This window comes from Talaromyces proteolyticus (assembly GCF_021365285.1).
Source record: "Talaromyces proteolyticus strain PMI_201 chromosome Unknown BGW36scaffold_15, whole genome shotgun sequence".
NCBI lineage: Eukaryota > Fungi > Ascomycota > Eurotiomycetes > Eurotiales > Trichocomaceae > Talaromyces > Talaromyces proteolyticus.
Window position 1 is genome coordinate 850164 of NW_025764291.1, and position 21627 is coordinate 871790.

The following is a 21627-nucleotide window of genomic DNA, read 5'->3' on the forward strand; positions in this document are numbered from 1 at the left end:
TTTGGAATCGAAACTCATGATCCTCCACATGGCCCAGTCACCTCCATGATGGAAGAATATCGGGTCGGATGCCGAAGCGGCAATAGGCCGATGCTCATCGGAAGCAACCCAATTTATACCCTTCGTTGGGAGCTTTTAGATCCACAGTCTCAGAATTGGAGAAGATTAGAAGTGTTGAAGCTGGTATTATTGATTAGCCAAGACACTCTTATCGCCACGCCTCTATAACAATACTTCTGCGAGATTTAAGTACTATTGTCACCTGAACGTCATACTCAAACTTTGGTCTCCCAAGTTTCGTGTCTAAAAAAATGACTATTGTGCATATGGGTGAGTTTTTATCAGAAACTGGTCGCTTCGTCACTGTTATACAGAGCTACAGCTAACTCCTACACCCTTGGAAATAGTTATGTTTAAATTTCGACCGGAAGTAACCAAGGAGCATAAAGAAAAGTTTGTGGAAGAGCTGAAAAAGTTGAAAGAACTGGAATGTGTCAAAGACCATCGTCTAGTAGTTGGGGGCCCGTCGGTTACAGATCCTATCGAAAGAAGCAAAGGGTTTGAAATTGCTTTACTCAGCTTTCACGAGAACTTACAAGAATTGGAAAATTATCAGGCCAGCAAAGAGCATCACTGGTAAGTCAACAATTACAGTTTATGGTATTGGTGAACGGTCGGATGCAAATACTTAAGATATAATAGGGTCACAAACACGTATATGTTCCCTTACAAAGAAGATCTTATACGCTTCGACTTTAAGGTCGCATCAGAAGATGAATATATGTGGAAGTTCCTCCCTGTCAATGAAATTTTAAAAGATTAGATTAATGTTAATTGCATAGACCTTATCACTTGATTACTTGGCTATTGCTCGTTACTAAGATGTGGTAACGGGGCCCTCCCAAATTCTTCATACTTTCCTCTATAATAGCCATATTCTACATCAACTTCTGGTTCTGAATTTGCACCAGTTTGTGATTGAAAGCATTGATTAGTTATCGTAAATCAACAAGAGTACCTTTTAATAAAGATATTGGTCATAATCCAAGTGCACTGAATAATATCTATCTATTGATGCATTTAAAATCGCTAGTGAATGCTTTAAAATGGAGTACGATAGCTTCTAAAGGCGTTTAGTGGCTGAGCTCCTTCAAGAATATTCTGTAGGAGAGTGCCATAGTCCCAGCCCATTGCAGCCGCTGCAATAGCAGTAAGGCTGGCCTGATCATCACGTCCTGGGCGTCCGGGGCCTGTCATGTTCTATAATAATGTTAATAAAGACTCTTCTATTCCCGTGAACAGAGTAACGGAGCTTACAGGTTTCATGTTGATATCAAAAAGAGCAAACTCCGAACCTTCCTTGAATCGACGCACATCCACTCGTATCGGTGCTGTGGCCCTGATTATTTCAGCCACAGCTTCACACTGACGCATGATGTTCTCGTAAGCAGGATCCTTGAACTCGTCGTCTGATACGACCCTGGAGTTTGCAGCCACCGCAACCACTCCATTATATGGGGCGATCCCATTATCGTGATTGAGTCTCCTTACCGGAACCATACTCCAATATAGAGGTAGAGTTGGGGTTGGAGGCATGACAGTGATTGTTGCCTCTTCTCCAGCTAGAAACTCTTCGAGCATAACGACAGGAGATTCAGAGAGAAGACTCTCAACGTGATTTTGTAATTGAAGTGGGTTATGGCATACTTTCACGCCATGACTACCGCGACCTCGCACCGGTTTTCCGACAATCGGATATTTGTGAATTTTCTGAATGACCTCGGGCAGATTCTCGGATGTCACCATCCATGAGGATGGGAAAATAAGGCTGCCAAGTTCACGTAATTTATTATTTAGATATGATTTGTCATCGAAATTTTCCACCAAGCTAGGTGGTTGTCCAACCACATAAATTTTTGATGCTAGAGGGTCGAGCTTGCTTGAGGTTTGAAGTGGATGTGAACCAAATAAGATTGTATTTGCCCACAGATGTGTTGCTCCTTGTTGTACTGCAGAAAAGATACCTTCTTCGGTATCAGGAAAAACCCAGCCTTCGTCGGCTGATACAGATGGCGATTTGCTGCGTGTTATAACCTTGATACCCTTTTGCTGTAAAGTGTAGGCGACGTCGGCCCCGGGATCCTGGTAACCTAGCGATAGCCAATGAGCAATTAATTAGATATACTCTTTGATGATTGAGTTAAAGGGAGAAGAAACATGACAAATTTCGCGTCAAATCAACCCATAGAGTTTCCCGAAAGATACCATGGTAGTCGTTCTATTTAGGCCTATGCTTACCTCCTGGTTTGCGAGGTTTGCGGACGCCGTTAATGATAGGCGGGCCGATTGCTTGAAACAAGACTGCGACACAAGGAGCTTGGGCAGAGCTGCTTGAATAATGACTCCGCTGCTGTCTTAGCAATACGGAGTCCAATGAGATCCGCTGTATCTTACGAACGCTGCAAAACCTAATGCTTGGCATTGCCATTTTATTGCCTTTCAGTTCAGATGAAATGGAATTCGTACTTAGCGGGTACCCGCTGAAGAGCACGCAACGGATCCGCGACGCCGAGACTTAATAAGGGGCCCCATCGGAGCACTCGCCGTACAGGCCCTTGGTAGTCCGTATGTAGGTCATACTAAATTGCATATTATTTTTTTTTATCAATACGCAGTCTGGTCTAACTGTTTTGCCATATAATAAGTATAAGCATTTCTCTCCAAGCTATGTAAGAGGCACCATAATACCCATTTTCTAAGCTCTATTCAAATTTTTTTAACCAGTTCCAAATTGTTATCCATCCAATGGTTTTGGTGGTAATCGGCTTCGGGCCGTTGCCGAGAGGTTCTAGATTACTTGAGCTATTATCTTAATCACCAAAGTGAATGGGAAATTGAAAAAGAAAAATAGTTTATGGACCAAATATGTTAAGAAAAGAAATAATTTACAAGGAAAACTAAATCAAAAACCAAAAAAATCGACACCCTACCATTAGCGCTTCGCCATTCCTTATGACTTTCCAGATGAACAACAGCCAATACCCTGAAAGCAACTTAACATGGCAGATTCTCAATCACGCTAATAAGCACAATTATGCCATTGGTGCGTACAATTGGTACGTGATTAGTATTATAGTTTCTATTCACATATTCCAATGTTTATGGCTGAAAAATATATATTAACTGAGCCTTGATATCCTAGCTACAACGACGATGGCGTTATAGCAGTTATTCGAGCAGCTGAAAGAAAACACTCAGCAGCAATCATTCAACTTTTCCCATGGTCAATGCATTTTCAAGGGCCAGAGTTTGTTCGTTATGTAGTTAGGGCTGCTCATGTAGCCTCCGTACCGGTTGCCGTCCATTTGGATCACTGCATTAAACTAGAGGATGTAGAGCTAGCTCTTGGGCTTCCTTTTGACTCGATCATGGTGGATGCTTCAAAGCAGGACCAAGAAGCTAATATCCGCTTCTGTAAGGATATCATAGAAAGGGCAAAATCACGGAACATCACGATCGAGGCCGAACTAGGCCGCATTGAGGGTGGCGAGGATGGTCTCCCCCATATCGATATGGATACAGTATTGACCCGGCCTGACGAGGCAGGAGAATTTGTTCGTCGTACCGGGGTTCACTACCTGGCACCTTCATTCGGAAACATTCATGGTGGTTACCCCCCTGGAGGGGCAAAGAAGTCATGGGATCTTTCTCGGTATATCATCAACTCTGTAACGCCATAAGTTACTATGGAAAGGTTCTTTTAGCGCTTATGAGATATCTAGGCTGTCTTCCATTGCAAAAATGTCGACTACTAATATTCCTTTGGTTCTTCATGGAACACATGCCGTCTCTGATGAGCTCTTCTTGAAAGCTGTCCGGTGTGGAGTACGGAAAGTCAATTTGAATCGCACTGTGCGGGACGAATATACTCGATTTGTAGCCGAGAAATCCGGTTCTCTAGAATTAACAACCCTCAAGACGGAAGCAGTCGAAGTGTATACCAGATCTATTGAGAGAATGATGGATGTACTAGGTTCATCTAGCCGCTATTAGGGAGACGGACTCGGATGAGATAGATACCAATAACGTATCGGGAAAAAGTCATGGATGAAGTGAAATAAATGTATCTTTTGGAAAAAGATTTCTCTAGATTCTTAGGTGAATTTTACTATGATATTAAAATCGCCTCGGAAGATGGGAAACGTCTTGTTTATCTCGTCGCATCGCATGTCTTTCGCAAAACAAAATAAATCATACTAGAGCAATACGTGCAAAGTAGAAGAAACAATAAAATCACCACGTTTCACACTTTTGTTCTCTTTTTCCTTTTTCATCCCCCCCCTAAAATTTGCTGGTTGTTCTTCCTGCTAGAGAGCAGTTGGCGAATACTTTCAAGGAAACGACCTTGTAAATAGTGAGACAAGTCATCTACTGACTCCAGGCAAGGGCGGGGCTTGTTGTGTATGACACGTTAAACAACCATCAACTCAACACTTTGAGGAATTTAATCACTGCATCTTGCTTTCATCAATGCAACAATCCATTGATGGTGTTTGACGGTCTGGTCTTGGCACTATCGGAGATAATTATCACTTCCAAAATTTTTAAGTGCTTCTATTCACACAATGACCCTCATCATTTGACACTGAGAAAGCTGGCCTGTTAACCTCCATATCAATATGCGAAGGAGAGGTTGCGGTTTATGGAATGGACGCCCAACAGATGCTCACATTGCTAAGGAGAGGAAGGCATTCGGTGTACAACCCATTCCCCAACAACAGCCCCGAGCATTGACCTTACCCCTACAGAATACACTGATTGAACAAACCAAATACAAATTCCATAAAATCATTAAAAAAGACTAAAACCTTGACATATATCAAATCCACAAGAATCCCCTCTTCTTACTTAGCTGCCGCCTAAAGTAAGGCGATTATCTGACAGTTCTTTCTCGGTAATCACCATTTACACATTATACAGGGCTGTAAATAACCTTTAGCAATCCCTTAAAGTGGACAGCTCAGTCTGTCTCCAGACATTGATAATTGTCGAGACAAGTGCTAAGAATATACCAGAGGATCCACATACTATTCTACGCGTATAGCCAGTTATTATCAAGGGGACAACACAGATTGTGACTTTGCCCACCTTCTTCCTGTCTCAAAGGCCTATCAATTAAAATAAAGAAGCCTCTTATTGAAGATTCTACTACTTCTAATCAGCACATTCAACTGATATTCAGAAACAACCAATCTCCTTTACGCAGAAAATATGTTCGACTTTGACAATTTAGACATAATCATCAACCTCTCACAGACCGTAATCAAACCTATATTAGACAATATTCGAGGTACGCACCTACAATAATCATTTCCAGTGTTGATATATCCGTATATACATCAATCATAGGAAGATATTGCGCCAAGAATCCTGGGATAATTCCCCCATATAACACAGTATTGTAGGTGTTCTAGCAAGTCTTCCTCACCTCAAGGAACTATATCTTCATCTTAAAGGTTTACCAATAAGTGAAGGCATTATGCAGATTAATATTATCAAGCATTTCAGTCACCGTTGCAGATCCGGTAGCCGAGGGTATTCGAAATCAGTGTGCCCTGGAAAAGAGATCCAGCAACGGTAAACGATGTTGACGACGTTTCGTTCCGCATCACCACTCGTGATCATAATTGTGCTTGCCGAAGATGAAATACCGTTATGATCTGCCAAAGTGCTACTATGCATGTAATACTAATACAGGAAGATACAATGAACGCAGCTATTTATTTTCCTTAGAACTAGCCATAATTTCCCTTGCGATGGTCAAAACAAATATGTTATGGAAGTCTGCATACAAAATGCCGTGTCTCAAATTAGAAAAGAGAAAATATTTCTTCTTCATGCCGGTCTGGTAACATTGCAAGATTTGACATACCCTGCAGGGTTCAGGCGTATCCGACTACCGTTAGTTCAACTGCAGCCGGTTTTATCACTTTCCTTTCATCAAGCTCTTAAGCCCTGCAAATCGACTTTTTTTCCCATCTCCGTTCAACTCTCGCAGCCGCCAAAGCATTCCCAATACGCTTCCCACCACCAAAATATCCATACTGGGATTGACAGAAGAGGTAGGGCGTAAGAAAAGGACGCCCTCACTATATGGTAGTGACAAAGAAGTAGCTACTCCTTTGTGATGATATATAGCTTCGATACTAGGCTTTGTATCTAATGTTGCCGGAATGCGGATAAGCGTATACCGCAAGCTCCCGTTCTCGACGGGGTGAATCTGCCATTCAAATTCTATCGTTGATGTTTCTCCTGTTTCAGTTTGGCTTGGTATTTCGAAATCGAAGTACGGATGTTTAATTTCCCCGTAACGCGTTTTGGACGGTGGGATTGGATATGTCATATTCATTGGTATTGGCGTTTTTTCTAATTGCTCTAGTACGGTAACGTTTGCAACCCCACTGCTAGTGATAGTGTTTTGATTCTCGAGCATAAACATGCTAGCTTCTTTTTCACTCATAGACTTGATATTCCTGTTTGGGTTATTGGTTTCCTATCTCGAAAACCCTAGACTCATGGAAGCTTTCTTACACTTTAATCTCAGCAGCACTGCTGTCCATCCCCTGTACAAACCCCTTATCCCCATCGAATCCTGCCTTGTAAACAAGACCATCAGTGTCCACCTCACCTTTCGGTACCTTCATCATTCCCAACTTTACTGTATACATGCTCGAACCCATTGGAACGTCGGCCACCGTACGAGCATATGAATCGCTGACATCATACAAACTCAGGTCAGCTGTTTGTTCATCGTGGTGGGGAATGTATAAAACTCGGGATAAATGCGTTGGGGTGGCGAGGAGTTGTCGGCCAAGCTGGGCGGCAATGGAGCGCCAGGTTTTCCGATCTTGTTGATTTTTTGAAGAGTATGTATCCCAGATGCCGTCGGAGGCAAAGACTGCATCGGCCATTGTTTGATGGGTACACGGTGTTCTTTCGTGATATTATGTAGTTAGATGAGGCAAGGTGGTATGGAAAATGTCAATTAAGAAGGAAGTTACGTTCAAGGCGTGAAGAGGGAAGTTGATGGTGAATGATGCCCTATTAAAGTCGCCTAATATTACCTATATGGGAAATGGCATAGCCCACACGTGATGTACGGCGGATAATACATATTGTATTTTTAGCAATCAGAAGCGGGGTGTTCTGATGAAACCCTCAAGCTAGTTTACGGTAATAAGTTTAATATTACGTTTAAAAAGTAATAACAATAACAACAACAATAATAATAGCGTGTAAACTATGCAGGACGAAGGCTCAGTTGATAAGAAAAGAGATGTTAATTGATCACGTGATATGGCGTATACGGCGACGCGTCTTTTATAGCAGCGCGGAAGCAACCTAAACACGGAGCACATGTGTCATAATTGCATAGAATCGCCAATGGAAGTTTTATAACAGATTGACCTTGGAATGGGCATTAAACATCATCATTTTAAAAAGACGGATCATGGAAGTTTGGTCTGGCAGTATCAATACCGCCTCTCTTAGCCTAAGTGAGTGACATTGAAGACGTGTAGCTGCGGTACTCTTCCTCGGCTGAGGCTGATAAAGATTCACCAGGAATAAAACTTGTCAATTCATCTTCAAAACGGGATGGCATCACACTCGGCAAATCGACTCTCTCTATATCGAGCTTCGTCAATCCTTCCTTGGTCCCTCTTTATGCGCGCGCTGGGCCCAGCTTCGAGGTTCATACTGCTGATGGTCAAAGTGTGGAATGGTTAAAAACAAGGTTATTGGGGAATCTCTGGCTGGATGATTTGGATGAGGAGCGTGGACCTGTTGAGACTCAGTGTCCTACGGCTCTACTCCTAAATGTGGAGGAGCAACAAACAAGCAACGACGTTTATCCGAGGGCGAGCAATAATAATATTTCAGAACTTCTGGTATACGGCATTCTGTCAACAGGGAATCAAGAAAGACGACTACCTTCTCCCCCCGATTCGCATCTCGATGATGAGACAAGCCCAAGGTACAAACGCGACTTGCGAATATATGCCGCCCCGTTATCAACATCTTATGTTCAAAAGGCGCAAGATCTACCATCGCCCCCGTCGAGTCCTGCTGAGGGCGGCGACGACGATGTGTTGAAGGACGGATTCACACAATTCCTTCCAGATTTGCGGTCTCCAACGCCAAAACGAAAACGAATGTTGTCGATATTTGAAGAAGCCGCACAACATCATCGGCGTGTACGACAATACGGCGGTTCAGCCGTGTCCCAGCTAATCACCAGAAGCGTGAATAAGCCGCAGCAGCAACAAATACCCCCACAGACTATCAAAATTAAAGGTGAACCAGAAGAATCCAACAAACCCGTGGTCGATAGACTGCGCAGAGCAAGATCCCTATCTGTTGGCGGTAGCCAACTCGCTAGACTTGGCGAAAATGCACGTATCAGTGGTGAGGAAACCAGGCCGAGCTCATCAAGAGGGACACAGGTTACTCGTCGGTCACTTGGCAAGCGAGACGCGTCACAATCGTTTCATGAATTCGACCGCAGCCGTTCTATTGCGCCAACCCCTGACCCTGATCAGACAATATTAGACCATTCTCAGCTATCCTCACCTCCCAAAACTAGCGAAGCGGTCATTGCGACGAACAAAGATCTGATTACCCGCACAATATTGACTGGCATGCGATTATATGGATACAATCGGAAAACAAGCCGTCCAGCAAGGTCCTCAATCGCCAACCTAAATCATGAAACGGACGGAATTGGCGAAGAGAGCAATATCACAGGAATAGGCAATTCCACCGAAGACCAAAGACAGCTGAGCGCCACTGGGGGTATACCAGACGCTACTGTAGACGAAGACGACTTCAAAGCAATGTATCATGCGACATATAAAGCAGCGACTTTTGCGCTTCGGCGTTATTTGAAGATTAATGGTGATACCAGTACCAGTGAAATGACGAAACAGAGCTCAAATCCTGCTGTTCTCGCCAAGGATAAGGCGACGAATGTGATTGACGAGATTCTCGGATTGTTCTGCGATGCTCACCTTACATCGCCGATGTGAATGACCATTTCGACGTGATTCTATCGAACATGGTTGAATGACGTTACTTTTATGAGTTATGGTGGATGATATTGTGTATACATCCATATGAATCTCTTGTATATAGGAATGAGGCGAGGCGGTTTACAATGCTGGCATAATTACTATGACAAGCTAGGAAAGTCCTCGCGAGTTCTGAGGCATCATTATACCGAGAAATAATTGAATAATTTGCCCACTCACATCAATAATTTGTTGTATTCGTACGTAAAGTCATGAAATAGGCCTGATATTACAATTAAGAATAGCATGATATTTAATAGTCCTACTGATTTCGATGCAAACTAAATTCCCAACGTCAAGCTCATAAAAATATAGGTATCGGCGCAAAGTCAAGGCGAAGCCAAACAGAACACAATGGAAGACGCGCCTAGGATGATTTTCTGTGGATGTATTGATCAAGCTGTAGTTGAGATTCAATTAAAGAGCCAGATTGTAGGTATAATCATCCTCCATGTTCTGAGATATCCAGAGTACAACCGAGCTGAATACCCAATATCAGCACCCATCGATGGAAGAGATAATAGAAGAACGAACCTGAGCATAACTAAACTGTTTGCAATGACGTTGGCGATGCCAAAGTACATCGTTTGTAATGGGTACTGCTTCAAGACATATTTGAGGACCATGACCGTCTAACAAAACCTTGTCAGCCATTTCCCTTGCCATTCCGAATACTCAACTGTTGAAATTAGTTCAGAAATACTCACTACACTCCCAGCCAAACCACCGGCAAGCAACGCAAAGCCGAGGAACAACACAAAGCGCGCTTTCCAGGCTACACCGCTACCGCTATAACTAAAACTATCCGCGCTCAATCGTGACTTCTCGATGGAGTTGATCACAAGCATCCCTAGTGCAGAGCAGATACCGGGGACCCAGTCAACAAACTTCACGTGCACGTCGGAGCCGTTTTTCGGACTGGCTGAGAACGCGGCGGCATCGATGAGGAAGAAGAAACCAAGTGAGAACTATATTTCATTGAGACAAGAAGTTAGCCTTTTACGCTTTATTTACATTCGTCAGAGGGTTGAAATTCATACCAGTGCGCCGGATGTGTAGACGCCGGTGGTCCGGATAGCTGAGTTGTTGAGCCAGTCTGGTTTGGTAAATCGCCATAAACGGTTCTCGGATTCCATGGTGTCTCGACTAGTGTATTATACAGTTGGTATGTCGGGAAAAATGTAGATATCAGGTGTGCGCATAAACTGGCTTGAATAATGACTGCTTCAGTCGAAGTGATGATGTCGCAGCCTACTAGCTAGCCTAGGTATGTTACATAAGCCGACCCGGCCAATCACGGTGTAGGTTACTATATCTACAACGATCTAAAAACATCAGAAAATCTATTAAGACATACAGATATTTTATTTGATTATAAAATTGGTCTTATATCTGTACCAATATATTGGAGTCAATGCAGCTTTTCTATGCGCTCTTCTTGAAGCTATAGGTTGCTGCCGCGCAACATAGTTGAGGACATACTAGACACTCTTGAAGACGATGCGCACAAGGCATGCATCATCTAACTTCAATTGGACTAGGGTCGTCATCTTCCAACAGTACGCTGCATTTAACGATGTGCTGTTGGCGCCGGTTCGAGTATTTCATCATCCTAGACTTGTGCATTACTTCAGACGGGTGCTTCTCGCAGCTTGTTCATAATCGAGTCGATAGCATCCATATCTCCAGCATCGACGTGCTGCGCCGGTTTAAATTCTGTGGGAAGATGTAGCATGACTTCTTCCATGTTAGGTTGGTAATTGCGAACTCCGGACGAGAGGGCGTAAATGGCCTTCCGGCGGACTTTGACGTCTGAATCTGTCGTCGCGAGCGACACTAGGGTAGGGAGGGCATTGAGCACAAGTAGCTAGAGAAAACAATGTTAGCGTCATGATGAGCTGGTAAAAGAGGTACAGCAACCGCTTACCTTGTCTTGGGCCTTCTCGTTGTTTTGCACTGCTGTCCCCAAGCACCAGGCAGCCATCCGCCTCATATCAGGTTCTTTATGTTGAAGCAGTCCAACAAGCGGTGTCCATAAACCAAGCGGTTCCATATTATTGGCATTATCAATGGTCTCGACGAGTTGTTCGAAATTGTCAAAGGCAATCATCTTATTCTCTAGATCGACTTCATCTGAGAGCAACGCGGCCATAGACTCCTTCATCATATCGGCGTCTGATGGGCCACCCATCAAGGCCTTCAATGCCTCTTCATTCAGACCGCGAGTCGTTGGCGGTGGCACTGTCGATGGGTCATTGGGATCAGCTGGCTGTCGGGAGGCCGCTGAGTTCTCCACGCCCCATTTGAGGAGTTCGTTCAACCCGCGATCCATGGCGAAGAAAAGTTGTATGGTGCAAAATCCTATGTATTATCTGAAATATGTAAAAGTATATTTATATTGCGCCTATCACTTTGAGAAAAGCGTGAAATATTTCGCAATCGAAAATCAAATATCCAGGGTAAATTAAAAGATCGGCTGGTTATGTCATCTTGTTGTCACTAGCACCTTCTGGACGCGCCGCCCACCTTCCATGACTGGGACCAATCGGGTGCGGGAGGTGAAATGCTGTGGACTCTGTGGCTGAAGCATCCCCCGTTGTGGCTGGAGCCGTTATTTTGTCATTCCGATATGTCGTTCTTTCATTTGATATTTATATAGTGTGCTATATTAGGACCTGGAATCAGCCCAACGGACAGGCTTGGTCGGCTGTTCATTTTGATTGTTGTGGCTGTTGGTTAAGAAATTTCCTCCCAGCCCAAAAGTTTGTCTACTTGAAGCAGAATATGCATATACTTGCAAAGGCGATGGCTACATACCGTGCCACGGTAGCGAAACCTACGGGCGAAAAAATTATCTCCAACAGGGAATTCTGAGACGGTTATCACGATGGTGTTTTTATGGATAAAATGCCTATACTTTTGGACTAACATCCTGCCTCAGACCTAATCAAAATTCTGGCCAACCGTGCTCCTTGATGCTACCAAATCTGCGATGCCTCCAATAGATATACCGCCCATAATATCAAATACGGACACAGTAGCCTCGAACTCTCTGCCAATCCAGTTCCTCAGCTCGACTGCCATAAGCGAGTCGACACCGTACGACGACAGTGGCTTGTTATGCTCGACATCATCCGGCGAGATTGACATCGCGCGCGCCAGTTTTGCTGCAAGGGCACGCAGGACAACATGAATTCGCTCTTCTGACGTGGTAGCCTTACGGAACAGAGTGGCAGCCATGGCTACTTCTCGGTCGAGTTGAGCGACCTCCTTAGCTGATGCAGTCGATTGGGCATCGCGAGAGAAGCCAGCAAACAAAGGGCGTTCCAAATGTGCTGGGACGGCTCGTCCTTCTGACAGGATTTCGGCTGGCGTACGTAAGCCGAAGACAACCTGCCCTTGGCCTTGTGCTGCTACTGGGAGGGGGTTCGTGGGATCACAACATAGAGTCAGCAAAGCAAGCAGCTCGCTGTCGTTGATAGGCTGCATGTCGTCTAATTTCTGACGCTGCCGCTGATACTCTCCTGTCTCAGCGATGAGGCCTATATTACGCATCCACCCAATGTTAATTGAGACCGACTTTTGGCCCCGACTAACGCGGTATCGAGTCAGGGCATCCTGAAAAGTGCAACCAGCGGTGTAGTTGGAGCTAGCCATCTGACCAATGACACCGGCAAGAGAAGATAGTAGTATGAAAAAGTCAAGATTTTCTGGTAAGAGGGAATGTAAATTCCACGAAGTTTGTACTTTTGCCAGCATTGCAAGTTCCCACTTTTCGAATGTCATGCTCTCTTGGAAGATTGCATCCTGGAGGACCACAGCTGCATTAATGCAGCCTTTGATAGGTGGCATTGTGCGCGAAAGTTCGGCCAAAGTGCTAGCAAGATCTTTCTCTGAGGACACGTCGCACTTAGCAGAAAAAACTTTCACGCCAGAAGCTGTCAGTTCGGCGATCTTCTGGGCACCAGCCTTTGACGTTGCTCCCGATCGAGACAATGTGATTAGATGTTTCGCTCCTCGATCAGCCATCCATTGCATAATTGCACGGCCTAGGCCACCAGATCCTCCAGCAATCAAGTACGATACATCTTTATCAAATTTCCAGGATCGACGCTCCCGAATGAAGTGCTGCAACTCACGTGTTAGCTTACCAAGGCGAACCAAGATGGTGTAAGTAGTTTTCCAACTTACCGGAACAAGGTCTTCAGGTCTGAGAGTAATTGCCGTGCAACCAATGGTTTGGCCATTTTGAACTTGTCCAAATGCTTGCTGGATCTCGGATGAGTTGAAGATATGTAGTGGCTGAGGAGGTAGAATCGTCTCCTCGCTGAAAAGCTGTATGGTATTTTGGAGTAAGCCTGAGATGATTTCAGGACTTAGCTGTGCCAAGTCGACGACGGAAAATGTGAGATTTCTGGCAAATAACTCCATAGGCAGCTTCGTGTTGGCATTTACGTTGACATGACCGACCTCGATAAATCGTCCACCAGGCGCCAAACATTCACACGAAGCCTGGAGTGCATTCTCTCCTGAAAGTGTGTTCAAGATGACATCGACGCCATATCTCTGTGTAGCATTTAGCACATCCTGGGGAAACGTACCGTGACTGTCAAAAATGCTGCTCTCGTCGATAGCCAAATTCTCGATAAGGAACTCCTTTTGCTCCGAGGACGAGACCGTAGCAAAAATGACAGCGTCTTGCATTTTTGCAATCCAGACAGCTACCTGGCCTATACCGCTGGCAGCTAAGTGAATCAGGACCTTGTCTCCTTTCCGTAGCCGGGCTACATCGACCAGGGAGTGATATGCAGTCATGCCGGGGATAATGATTGATGCAACAGCCTCGTTCGACAGTGTGTCAGGAATTTCGAAGATTGCCGACTCATGTACTCGAGGATATTTGCGTATAGCACCTGGAGCTATCACGCAAACCCGGTCGCCTGGCTGGATTGATAGCTTGCAGTCTCGGCCGATTTTACTGACCAAACCGACAAAACCGCTTCCCAGTGATTGGTATTCGACATTCACGCGACCTAAAGCCGTCTGAACGTCGCGATCACTCAGACCCCAAGTCTGAGCCTCGATCTCCACTTCATGAGGGTCGATATCGTTGTCATATATAGGATCTTGTACGAATCGCAGAGACTCAAGAGCTCCATGGGTACCCTCCGAGAGCCTTAAACCATTGCCCTCCGCCCATGGTTTGTATTGCAAGCTTTCATAAAGCAGAGATTTGAGAGCGTGATTTCCATTTTCATTCTTAACTACGCGGCCTGTCATAATGAGTCCATCACGAACAATGTACTCCACTTCCTTTGATGACGATGAAGAACCAAAGGCAGCCCTGAAAGCATTTGCAATGAACTGAGCACATGTTGCCGTGTCTTTCTCATCCTCAATAGCAATACTAACGATGTGTTTGTCAGACTGCTCGGCTCGGATAGAGCGCAGGAAGCCTTGGACTGCGCTGTAATCAGCATACTGTGCATCATTGATGCTTGTCGCAGTCGCCCACAGAAGCTTTGGTGCATGCTTGATTAGGTGTTGCAAGTATGCAAATGTTTTTGCCGATAGCCTGGAAAGTAGTGGTCTGTTATTTACTTCTGCCAGGACAATCACGATGTCATCCTGGTACAAGTTCGCAAGAGCATTGGATAGCTCGTTTAGGGAAAACACACAAGTAGTTGTTGAGAGTCTGCTTTCCGGGTCGATGCAATCTCGCACCAAGTCTGCCAGACGTATTTGCTGTTCGTGTTGCTCGTTTGACTGTTGATCGACGACCAAGATGAGTCGGCCCAGACTCTGTTTTGGCTTTGATATTGTCCCGGCTGTCTCATCCATGGCTGTAGAGATTATGATGCTCATAAAGTGGCACATTTCGCTCTGATAGTCGCGGATCACTACATCATTGCCCGAGAAGCCGCTAGCACGCAAACACTCATCCCACAAGTGGTCAGGGACCACTGCCGAGTTCTTCCGCCACTCCTCGCGACCAATCCACCAACCTGGTAAAAGGCCGGCCATCATCGTGACTGCAACATCGTCCGGATTGGTGATCTCAACTAGCACAAGCTGGCCTCCCGGTTTCAGAGCCCGGCGAACGTTACGGAGGGTTACCTGAAGATCAGGAGTTGCGTGCAAAACGCTGGCGGCAACCACGAGGTCATAAGAACCCGGTTCAAACCCTTGAGTCTCAATAGCCGTGTTGAGATCTAGCGTCTTGAAACTCATACGACCCTCTTTGTACCATTTCTCCCACCGGCTGCTACCTCGCTCGAAGAATACGGGTGAGATATCAGTATATGTGTATTCCGCGAAGCTGGATGCCCCCGTACCCTTTTCACGCCTCTGAAATGCCTCGAGAACATGCCCCGTCATTCCACCTGTGCCAGCGCCGACTTCCAAAACCCGGAGATTCGGGTTTTCATGGGATGCAAGGTCGAGAATAGTAGTGAAGCGCCCATCGGTACACAATGTTTGGAACATATATGCGTAAAAGATATCGGCCAGGTTAGACCCGAAAACTACTTGTAGGGGGTCGACCTCGCCGGCCAGCATTTCTGGTAGCTTCCGTGCACAGGTCGTATATAGCTTCCATGCCGGGACTGTGGTCTCAATGTCGCACAACTGGGCTTCAAGTTCCGTATTGCAGATGGACTCCGCTTGTTGTGCAGGGGGTAGTTTACTCACATATCTCTCCATCCATGCGACGTAATGGTGCAATGCTCCCTGCAACTTGGAACGATCAATTTGTCGTAGTGTTCGAACGGCGACACGGTTCAATGTAGCACACAATTTCGCGTGGTTGGTGACAATAGTAGACTCATCCCTGGCTACACTGTTGGCAATTGTGTATTGTTTTAATTGCTCTGGCTTGAGCAGGCTAAGCTGTGGCTTCCAATCAATACTGTAAAGCAAATCTTTCTCCTTTTTCGTTTCTTGCGTGTCTCCCGATATAGTCGCGGTGGCAGCCTGTCCAATAGTGCACAATACAGTCCCATCATCAGCCAGCGCATAAAGGCTGCCTTTTTCACCATGGTAGTTCTCACTTATTGGCGAGACCGATGTCGCCAACCAGGTGATGGTTGTGATTCCGGGCCCCCCTTGCCATCCGGATGACGCGAACCAAGCGTCTGAGACGCGCACAGGAACATTGGTTGCATTCTGCTGCCCTGCGGATGCCCGCAGCACATGGAAGGCCTGGTCCAAGACAGCAGGATGCACCAGACTACTTGTCTGGAATCTTGCCTTCGTCACATCAACACGACCCAGCGCATTAGCTTTTCCATCCCAGTGTATGTCTCGCAGAAGCTGGAACCAGTCCCCATACTGGAGACCATTATCGGCGGCACTACGGTAGAAAAAGGTTGAATCAATCGGAATCTCGCACAATTCTGCTGCTTGTCGATATCGCCTCTGTAGATCTTCATGACGTGTTGCAAGTGGTGACTCGTAATCGATATCAACGTTAGCGTGGAAACACTCTGTCCAAACGCCATGCAAGTACGAGAATATAACAACGTCAAACGACGCCAGCTCGTTGCTCTGCTGTTGTTTCACTGGTCGTAGTCGTACTTGCGTTTCAGTTCGGTCTTCCCAAGTTTCAAGTACGAGAATCGGATTAGTGAACTCGGCTTTTCTAACGAGATATCCGGTGACAAGACTGTCGGGTGGCATCATTTGCTGCACTGCTTCGATGGCCATGACCAACATGCCTGCGGCGGGGTAGAGGACTGTGTTGCTGACCTTTGGTCATCCAATAAAGTAAGCATTCTTCCATAAAATTAAATTTTCATGCATAATATTTGAAGGGTAACCTACCACATGGTCCCTGATCCACGGTGTAGATTCGATACTTAAAAAGTTCCTCCATCTCGGCTCTAACGGGTTCCAATCCGATACTCGCACACCAAGTGTCTCTCCCTTTGTGGTCCCTCGCAGTCTGAAATCTCGGCTTATACGCGACTCGGCCAAAGATATCTGTGATCGATCAAAGGGATATTCTGGGCAGTCAACTAGGAAGGGAGAGAGGTCCTTCGTCGACTGTTGGTTGACAACCTGAATTCGAACTGTGTGTCCCAGACAGAACAAATTTCCTACGAGCTCTAGCATGGATTTTATAGGCGGTTGCAACCTATGAAGCACACCCAAGTAACGTATCTGCTTTTTCCGGTTCTGTGGCTGACGTATTGTGTCTTGCACGAATCGTTTTAGAACTGGGTGCGGCCCAATCTCAACCAGGTCCGTGATAGTTCCCATCCCAACTTTTAGAGTTGATGTTTCCTGCGTCAGTATCTGAACAGCGTCGGCAAAGCGAACTGGAGATACCAGGTTCTCAACCCAGTACTCTGCCGTAGCCAATGTGGATGGCGTCACGACCTTTCCAGTAAGGGACGAGACCATTGGAATCCGGTTTTTAGCTTTGGGGCTTCCGCTCTCCACGTCCTCGAGACTTCCCATCAACGACAAATATTCGTCAGCAATGGCATTCATTGAAGAGGAGTGATATGCAACCCCTGTCTTTATTTTCTGCGCAAAGATGCCATCCGTATCAGCTTGAATTTTGATTGCATCGATCGCCTGTTCAGGGCCCGACAGCGTGCAGTTGAGGGGACTGTTGATACAGGCTACACCGACTGAGCAGGTATCTGCGTTCTTGATGCTCTTCAAGTATTCAGACGCCGAGGTCTCTGGGAGATTCACCGATATCATGGCTCCTGGTGAATCAGCGCTCTCTACTCGAAGCTTTCCCGCCAGGAGACCTCGGTAGAACGAGACCTTGCAAGCCGAGACCAATGATAAGGCACCAATAGCATATCTATTTTATTCAAAGAGTTAGTAAACTACATTCCTTTCTGCTTACCTACGGATATGCAAATCAAGTAATTTAAATCGGGAAAGGATTTTGACATACGCAGCAGCAATCTCGCCAGATGAATGCCCAACAATGGCTTTGGGAGTGATACCAAAAGTCCGTAACAATTCTAGCAAAGCAATCTGCACAGCTGTTGATAATGGCTGGCTATATTCAGGCTTGTCGATGTTTTTATTGCGACGCAACTCATCTAAAGGACGATGGTTAGTCTATTCAGATGATGACTAAGCTAGGACCTTTCCTTTCTCACCAAATATGGACCATTGACACCCAATACTCCTATATATATCTTCAATCTTGCTCAATGTTTCGGCAAATATAGGATACTGAATAAGGTCCCAGCCCATGCTCACGTACTGTGCTCCCTGGCCTGTAAACACAAATCCGAGCCCAGACTCGGCGGAGCTACGAACAGGTTTAGCTGGAGAAATTTTCTGGTCGACTTCAGGTGAGTTCATGATAACGGCAAATGTTCTCCACAACATGTGGCTTCGTCGGGAGGCTAGGGTGAAAGCCAGTCGGTCGACCATCGCTGGGTTACCGGATACCTTTTCTTCGTAAAAAGCCATGTGAGTCTGAATAGTGCGCTTGACCGCATTTTCATCTGCTGAAGTCCAGACAAGTAACTTTGGTAATAGGTTAAGGGGCGTATTGGCTTTGACGGAGCCGTTCAGGAGATGGGATGTTCCATGAGCAGTGCTACTTCTATTCATACCATTCTCTAGATGGACTGTCCCATTGCCATTGGCCGTTCCATCAATAGCAGTGGCACTAGAGTTAGCCATTGAGACACTAGGAGGTGATATCGTGCAGTGATTTCCGACCAGGCTGCGATCCTTCAGGTAATGCAACGCATCGTCGAGAACAATATGGCTGTTGGAGCCTCCAAATCCAAACGAGTTGACTGATATGCGACGCAAAGCGGCGCTTGGCCACGTTATATTTTGAGTCGGAACCTACAGAAGAACGTCAAGTTAATGAAAGGCAAAAAATTCACGAGTCGACGCATTATAGCCACATACCACGGTATGATAAAAGTCTGCATCAATAGACGGATTAAGTTTTTCAAACAGTGCGTTTGTTGGTATGATGCCTTTTTCGAGCATGACTGTCACAGATGTCAGTATCGGAAGGAATGTGGATAATATCTAAGAGAATAGAGAAAAAATGTATGGGATGGATCTTACGAATAGACTTGACTATGCTAGCCAGTGCACTAGCTCCCTCAAGGTGCCCAACACTTGATTTGACCGAACCTCTGCGATCATTCTATTAGACAGTTTCATTAAAGGAAAGCTCCATACCCTTGGCTGACACAATATGACCTAGATACCGGAGAGAGTATGACTTACACATAAAGAGGTTCTACAGCCGATCGATATTTTCGAAAGACAAGACCAATAGCTTTCATTTCGATTGGGTCACCTACTGGGGTTCCAGTTCCTAGTGACCCTTTTAGTCAATGAAAAAAATATATGCATATATGCAAGACGGTGCATATACTTACCATGAGCCTCAACGTAACGAGTTTCGTCAAAAGACAGGTTAGCTTGCTTATAGACATGGTGTATCAAATCTTCTTGTGCTTGGGGGCTTGGCTGTGTCATAACCGGAGTATGTCCATCCTGGTTGGAGCCAGTCGAGCGGATTACAGCCCGGATCATGTCGCCGTTCTGTAAGGCTGCAGATACAGGTTTTAGAACAAGAGCAACAATACCCTCACCTCTACCATATCCGTTTGCTCGATGATCAAAGCTATAGCAAACGCTGTCCGGGGACAAGAAGTTCTGGCTCGACAGCACTTGGAAAATGGCTGGGTCGAGGATCAAATTGGCTCCGGTTACGATTGCCTTCAGTAAGATGAGCTTCAAACGAAGATAAACTGTCTACCGAGATATAAAACAGGACTCACACATGAGGCATCGCCACTTTTCAACGTTTTACAGGCCATATCGACTGCGGCCAAGCTGCTCGAGCAAGCAGTATTGACATGTATGCTTGGTCCTCGCAGATCAAAATACCAGCTAATCCGATTGGGAATGACGGACGCAACAGTGCTACCAGTGACGGCCGTCCGCTCTGCATTTTCCGGATCTATCGCTGTGATTCTTGGATAGTCTTCCAGCATGGAAGCGGAGAATACTGCAGTTCGCGAGCCCTTGAGGCTCTCGATTGGGATCCCCGCTGGAATAATGAAACATGATGGTTAGCATTTTCTTCGGCTGGCTTCCCACTTTTCGTATGGGACTGTTTCTTTATCGAGTCTTTTGTCCTTACCATTCTCTATAGCATGATATGACACTTCTAGACTCATACGCTGTGTTGGGTCCATGGCCGCCGCCTCCTTGGCCGTGACTGAGAAAAATGGAGCATCGAAAGCGCCGACATGTTCATTCATGAAATGTCCTCCTAGGCCACGCAACTACCGCGATCAGGAGACGATTGATATAGTGTTCCATTTTTTTTTTGGTTATAATTCTGGATATAAACTCATACCTCTTTATTGTCCCTGGTGCGCCTGAAAGCGTCCACGTTCATCCGAGATTCTGGCCATTCCGTCCTTAGATTCCGTCCCGTCTGAAGCACCTCCCAGAAGCTATCATTGTCATTTATGTTTTGGGGAAGCTTGAACGAGTATCCCACAATGGCGATGTCTTCTACCTGAGCCATTCTGGAATCTGCATAGGAATGAATTGGTTGTATATTACTTTTCTACACAGACGTTGGCTGATAGCACTGGTAAAGGATAGAAGGAACAAACGGGCTTGTTCTATTCGGGTTATCCTTTTATTCCTGCGGATTATCTCGCACGGTTATCGGATCCTTCGCCGATTTATTCATGCCCAAATTGGCTCGTATCTACGCTTGACGTAACTACCGTTGAAATTTTCAACTTTTAGCTCCTTCTGAAACACTAGTAATTTCTGACTGCATGCATGAGTGACATGAGAGATCTAAGAGCCTAACCCGAGGATTCAATCCACATCCTACATAACTCAATACCTATTGACTTCAACAGGACTCCCACGGGAAACAAACATCTGGTAGAGTGACCTATTCAGATCTTGATACTATTTTGATTTTCATATTGCGTTATATTCGAATACTCACATGGGACGATGTCATAAGCCATCAATCGTCTTTTTCTTGAGTATGACATCACTACAGTCTATAGGAAGAATTCAGGTTTTCTATTCGGATGATTGCCTGCTTCTTTTCCCTGGAATTTCTCCGGTATTTGCAAATATTTGATCTATATACTACCCGCTGCGGTTTATCAAGAATCGCCAACATTTATAGTAGGACTCGCATACTAATCGGCCCCTCGCAGCTAAGATTTTACAGTTCGTGTAGGGTCCTAAAATATATGAGCTAGGCGGTTCTATTTTACCAACACCATGGCACTGTTTTCGACCGGCGCCTTCAATTGACATGCAAAGTAAACTAGGATCATTCCACCATTAAAAACCAACAAGTGTATGCTAGAGCGCATAAGAAGGAGAAGCACTCCTTAATAATCTAATTAGGTCTTTGAGACAATCGGCTTTTTAGTGTCAGTTTTAGTCTGCAGCTAAAAAAATATCTCTCAGACTAGAATACCTTTGATACTTAGTATTTTGCTGC

At 45.4% G+C, this 21627-nt stretch overlaps 8 protein-coding genes across 8 annotated transcripts; 3 read left to right on the forward strand and 5 right to left on the reverse strand.

Annotated features, from left to right (window-relative positions):
- Positions 1-311: 311 nt before the first annotated feature.
- Positions 312-823, forward strand: BGW36DRAFT_433587 (stress responsive A/B barrel domain protein; the record flags this gene model as incomplete). Its single annotated transcript, XM_046221290.1, has 3 exons — positions 312-330; positions 408-636; positions 703-823. 3 exons carry the CDS (start codon positions 312-314, stop codon positions 821-823), a joined length of 369 nt encoding a protein of 122 aa, XP_046065937.1.
- A 94-nt stretch (positions 824-917) lies between these two features.
- Positions 918-2532, reverse strand: BGW36DRAFT_391167 (uncharacterized protein). The gene is made up of 3 exons (XM_046217567.1): positions 2299-2532; positions 1318-2150; positions 918-1260 (listed from the first exon to the last, which is right to left on the reverse strand). Exons 1-3 carry the CDS (start codon positions 2486-2488, stop codon positions 1102-1104), a joined length of 1182 nt encoding a protein of 393 aa, XP_046065938.1. The 5' UTR covers positions 2489-2532; the 3' UTR covers positions 918-1101.
- Positions 2533-3012: 480 nt separating this feature from the next.
- BGW36DRAFT_433589 (fructose-bisphosphate aldolase) lies at positions 3013-4053 on the forward strand (the record flags this gene model as incomplete). The annotated part of the gene is made up of 3 exons (XM_046221291.1): positions 3013-3116; positions 3203-3712; positions 3783-4053. 3 exons carry the CDS (start codon positions 3013-3015, stop codon positions 4051-4053), a joined length of 885 nt encoding a protein of 294 aa, XP_046065939.1.
- Positions 4054-5730: 1677 nt separating this feature from the next.
- BGW36DRAFT_391171 (uncharacterized protein) lies at positions 5731-7062 on the reverse strand. Its single transcript, XM_046217568.1, has 2 exons — positions 6592-7062; positions 5731-6533 (listed from the first exon to the last, which is right to left on the reverse strand). The coding sequence occupies exons 1-2, from the start codon at positions 6969-6971 to the stop codon at positions 5987-5989; spliced, it is 927 nt and encodes a 308-aa protein (XP_046065940.1). The 5' UTR covers positions 6972-7062; the 3' UTR covers positions 5731-5986.
- Positions 7063-7406: 344 nt separating this feature from the next.
- BGW36DRAFT_466444 (uncharacterized protein) lies at positions 7407-9307 on the forward strand. Its single transcript, XM_046222342.1, has 2 exons — positions 7407-7556; positions 7624-9307. Exons 1-2 carry the CDS (start codon positions 7511-7513, stop codon positions 9084-9086), a joined length of 1509 nt encoding a protein of 502 aa, XP_046065941.1. The 5' UTR covers positions 7407-7510; the 3' UTR covers positions 9087-9307.
- BGW36DRAFT_391174 (UPF0220 domain protein) lies at positions 9304-10423 on the reverse strand. Its single transcript, XM_046217569.1, has 4 exons — positions 10169-10423; positions 9836-10096; positions 9663-9760; positions 9304-9609 (listed from the first exon to the last, which is right to left on the reverse strand). Exons 1-4 carry the CDS (start codon positions 10262-10264, stop codon positions 9546-9548), a joined length of 519 nt encoding a protein of 172 aa, XP_046065942.1. The 5' UTR covers positions 10265-10423; the 3' UTR covers positions 9304-9545.
- A 30-nt stretch (positions 10424-10453) lies between these two features.
- Positions 10454-11580, reverse strand: BGW36DRAFT_391176 (putative Hsp70 nucleotide exchange factor). The gene is made up of 2 exons (XM_046217570.1): positions 11056-11580; positions 10454-10995 (listed from the first exon to the last, which is right to left on the reverse strand). Exons 1-2 carry the CDS (start codon positions 11458-11460, stop codon positions 10759-10761), a joined length of 642 nt encoding a protein of 213 aa, XP_046065943.1. The 5' UTR covers positions 11461-11580; the 3' UTR covers positions 10454-10758.
- A 166-nt stretch (positions 11581-11746) lies between these two features.
- On the reverse strand, positions 11747-20760 carry BGW36DRAFT_330426 (uncharacterized protein). The gene is made up of 12 exons (XM_046212815.1): positions 20500-20760; positions 20281-20425; positions 19916-20187; positions 19511-19853; positions 19356-19446; positions 19204-19261; positions 19026-19151; positions 18240-18959; positions 18043-18146; positions 16950-17946; positions 13320-16874; positions 11747-13256 (listed from the first exon to the last, which is right to left on the reverse strand). Exons 1-12 carry the CDS (start codon positions 20671-20673, stop codon positions 12072-12074), a joined length of 7770 nt encoding a protein of 2589 aa, XP_046065944.1. The 5' UTR covers positions 20674-20760; the 3' UTR covers positions 11747-12071.
- Positions 20761-21627: the final 867 nt, after the last annotated feature.

Coding starts and splice junctions, on each gene's coding strand:
- BGW36DRAFT_391167 (XM_046217567.1), bottom strand. CDS start 2,488: ATGGCAATGCCAAGCATTAGGTTTTGCAGCGTTCGTAAGATACAGCGG. Junction 2,151..2,298: donor CAAACCTCGCAAACCAGGAG/GTAAGCATAGGC, acceptor GGCTATCGCTAG/GTTACCAGGATCCCGGGGCC. Junction 1,261..1,317: donor TTGATATCAACATGAAACCT/GTAAGCTCCGTT, acceptor ACATTATTATAG/AACATGACAGGCCCCGGACG.
- BGW36DRAFT_391171 (XM_046217568.1), bottom strand. CDS start 6,971: ATGGCCGATGCAGTCTTTGCCTCCGACGGCATCTGGGATACATACTCT. Junction 6,534..6,591: donor AGTGCTGCTGAGATTAAAGT/GTAAGAAAGCTT, acceptor TAACCCAAACAG/GAATATCAAGTCTATGAGTG.
- BGW36DRAFT_466444 (XM_046222342.1), top strand. CDS start 7,511: ATGGAAGTTTGGTCTGGCAGTATCAATACCGCCTCTCTTAGCCTAA. Junction 7,557..7,623: donor TACCGCCTCTCTTAGCCTAA/GTGAGTGACATT, acceptor AAGATTCACCAG/GAATAAAACTTGTCAATTCA.
- BGW36DRAFT_391174 (XM_046217569.1), bottom strand. CDS start 10,264: ATGGAATCCGAGAACCGTTTATGGCGATTTACCAAACCAGACTGGCTC. Junction 10,097..10,168: donor TCTACACATCCGGCGCACTG/GTATGAATTTCA, acceptor AATGAAATATAG/TTCTCACTTGGTTTCTTCTT. Junction 9,610..9,662: donor AACAGTTTAGTTATGCTCAG/GTTCGTTCTTCT, acceptor TTGGGTATTCAG/CTCGGTTGTACTCTGGATAT.
- BGW36DRAFT_391176 (XM_046217570.1), bottom strand. CDS start 11,460: ATGGATCGCGGGTTGAACGAACTCCTCAAATGGGGCGTGGAGAACTCA. Junction 10,996..11,055: donor ACGAGAAGGCCCAAGACAAG/GTAAGCGGTTGC, acceptor TGTTTTCTCTAG/CTACTTGTGCTCAATGCCCT.
- BGW36DRAFT_330426 (XM_046212815.1), bottom strand. CDS start 20,673: ATGGCTCAGGTAGAAGACATCGCCATTGTGGGATACTCGTTCAAGCTT. Junction 18,960..19,025: donor CAGACTTTTATCATACCGTG/GTATGTGGCTAT, acceptor GTTCTTCTGTAG/GTTCCGACTCAAAATATAAC. Junction 17,947..18,042: donor TCTGGCGAGATTGCTGCTGC/GTATGTCAAAAT, acceptor TGAATAAAATAG/ATATGCTATTGGTGCCTTAT.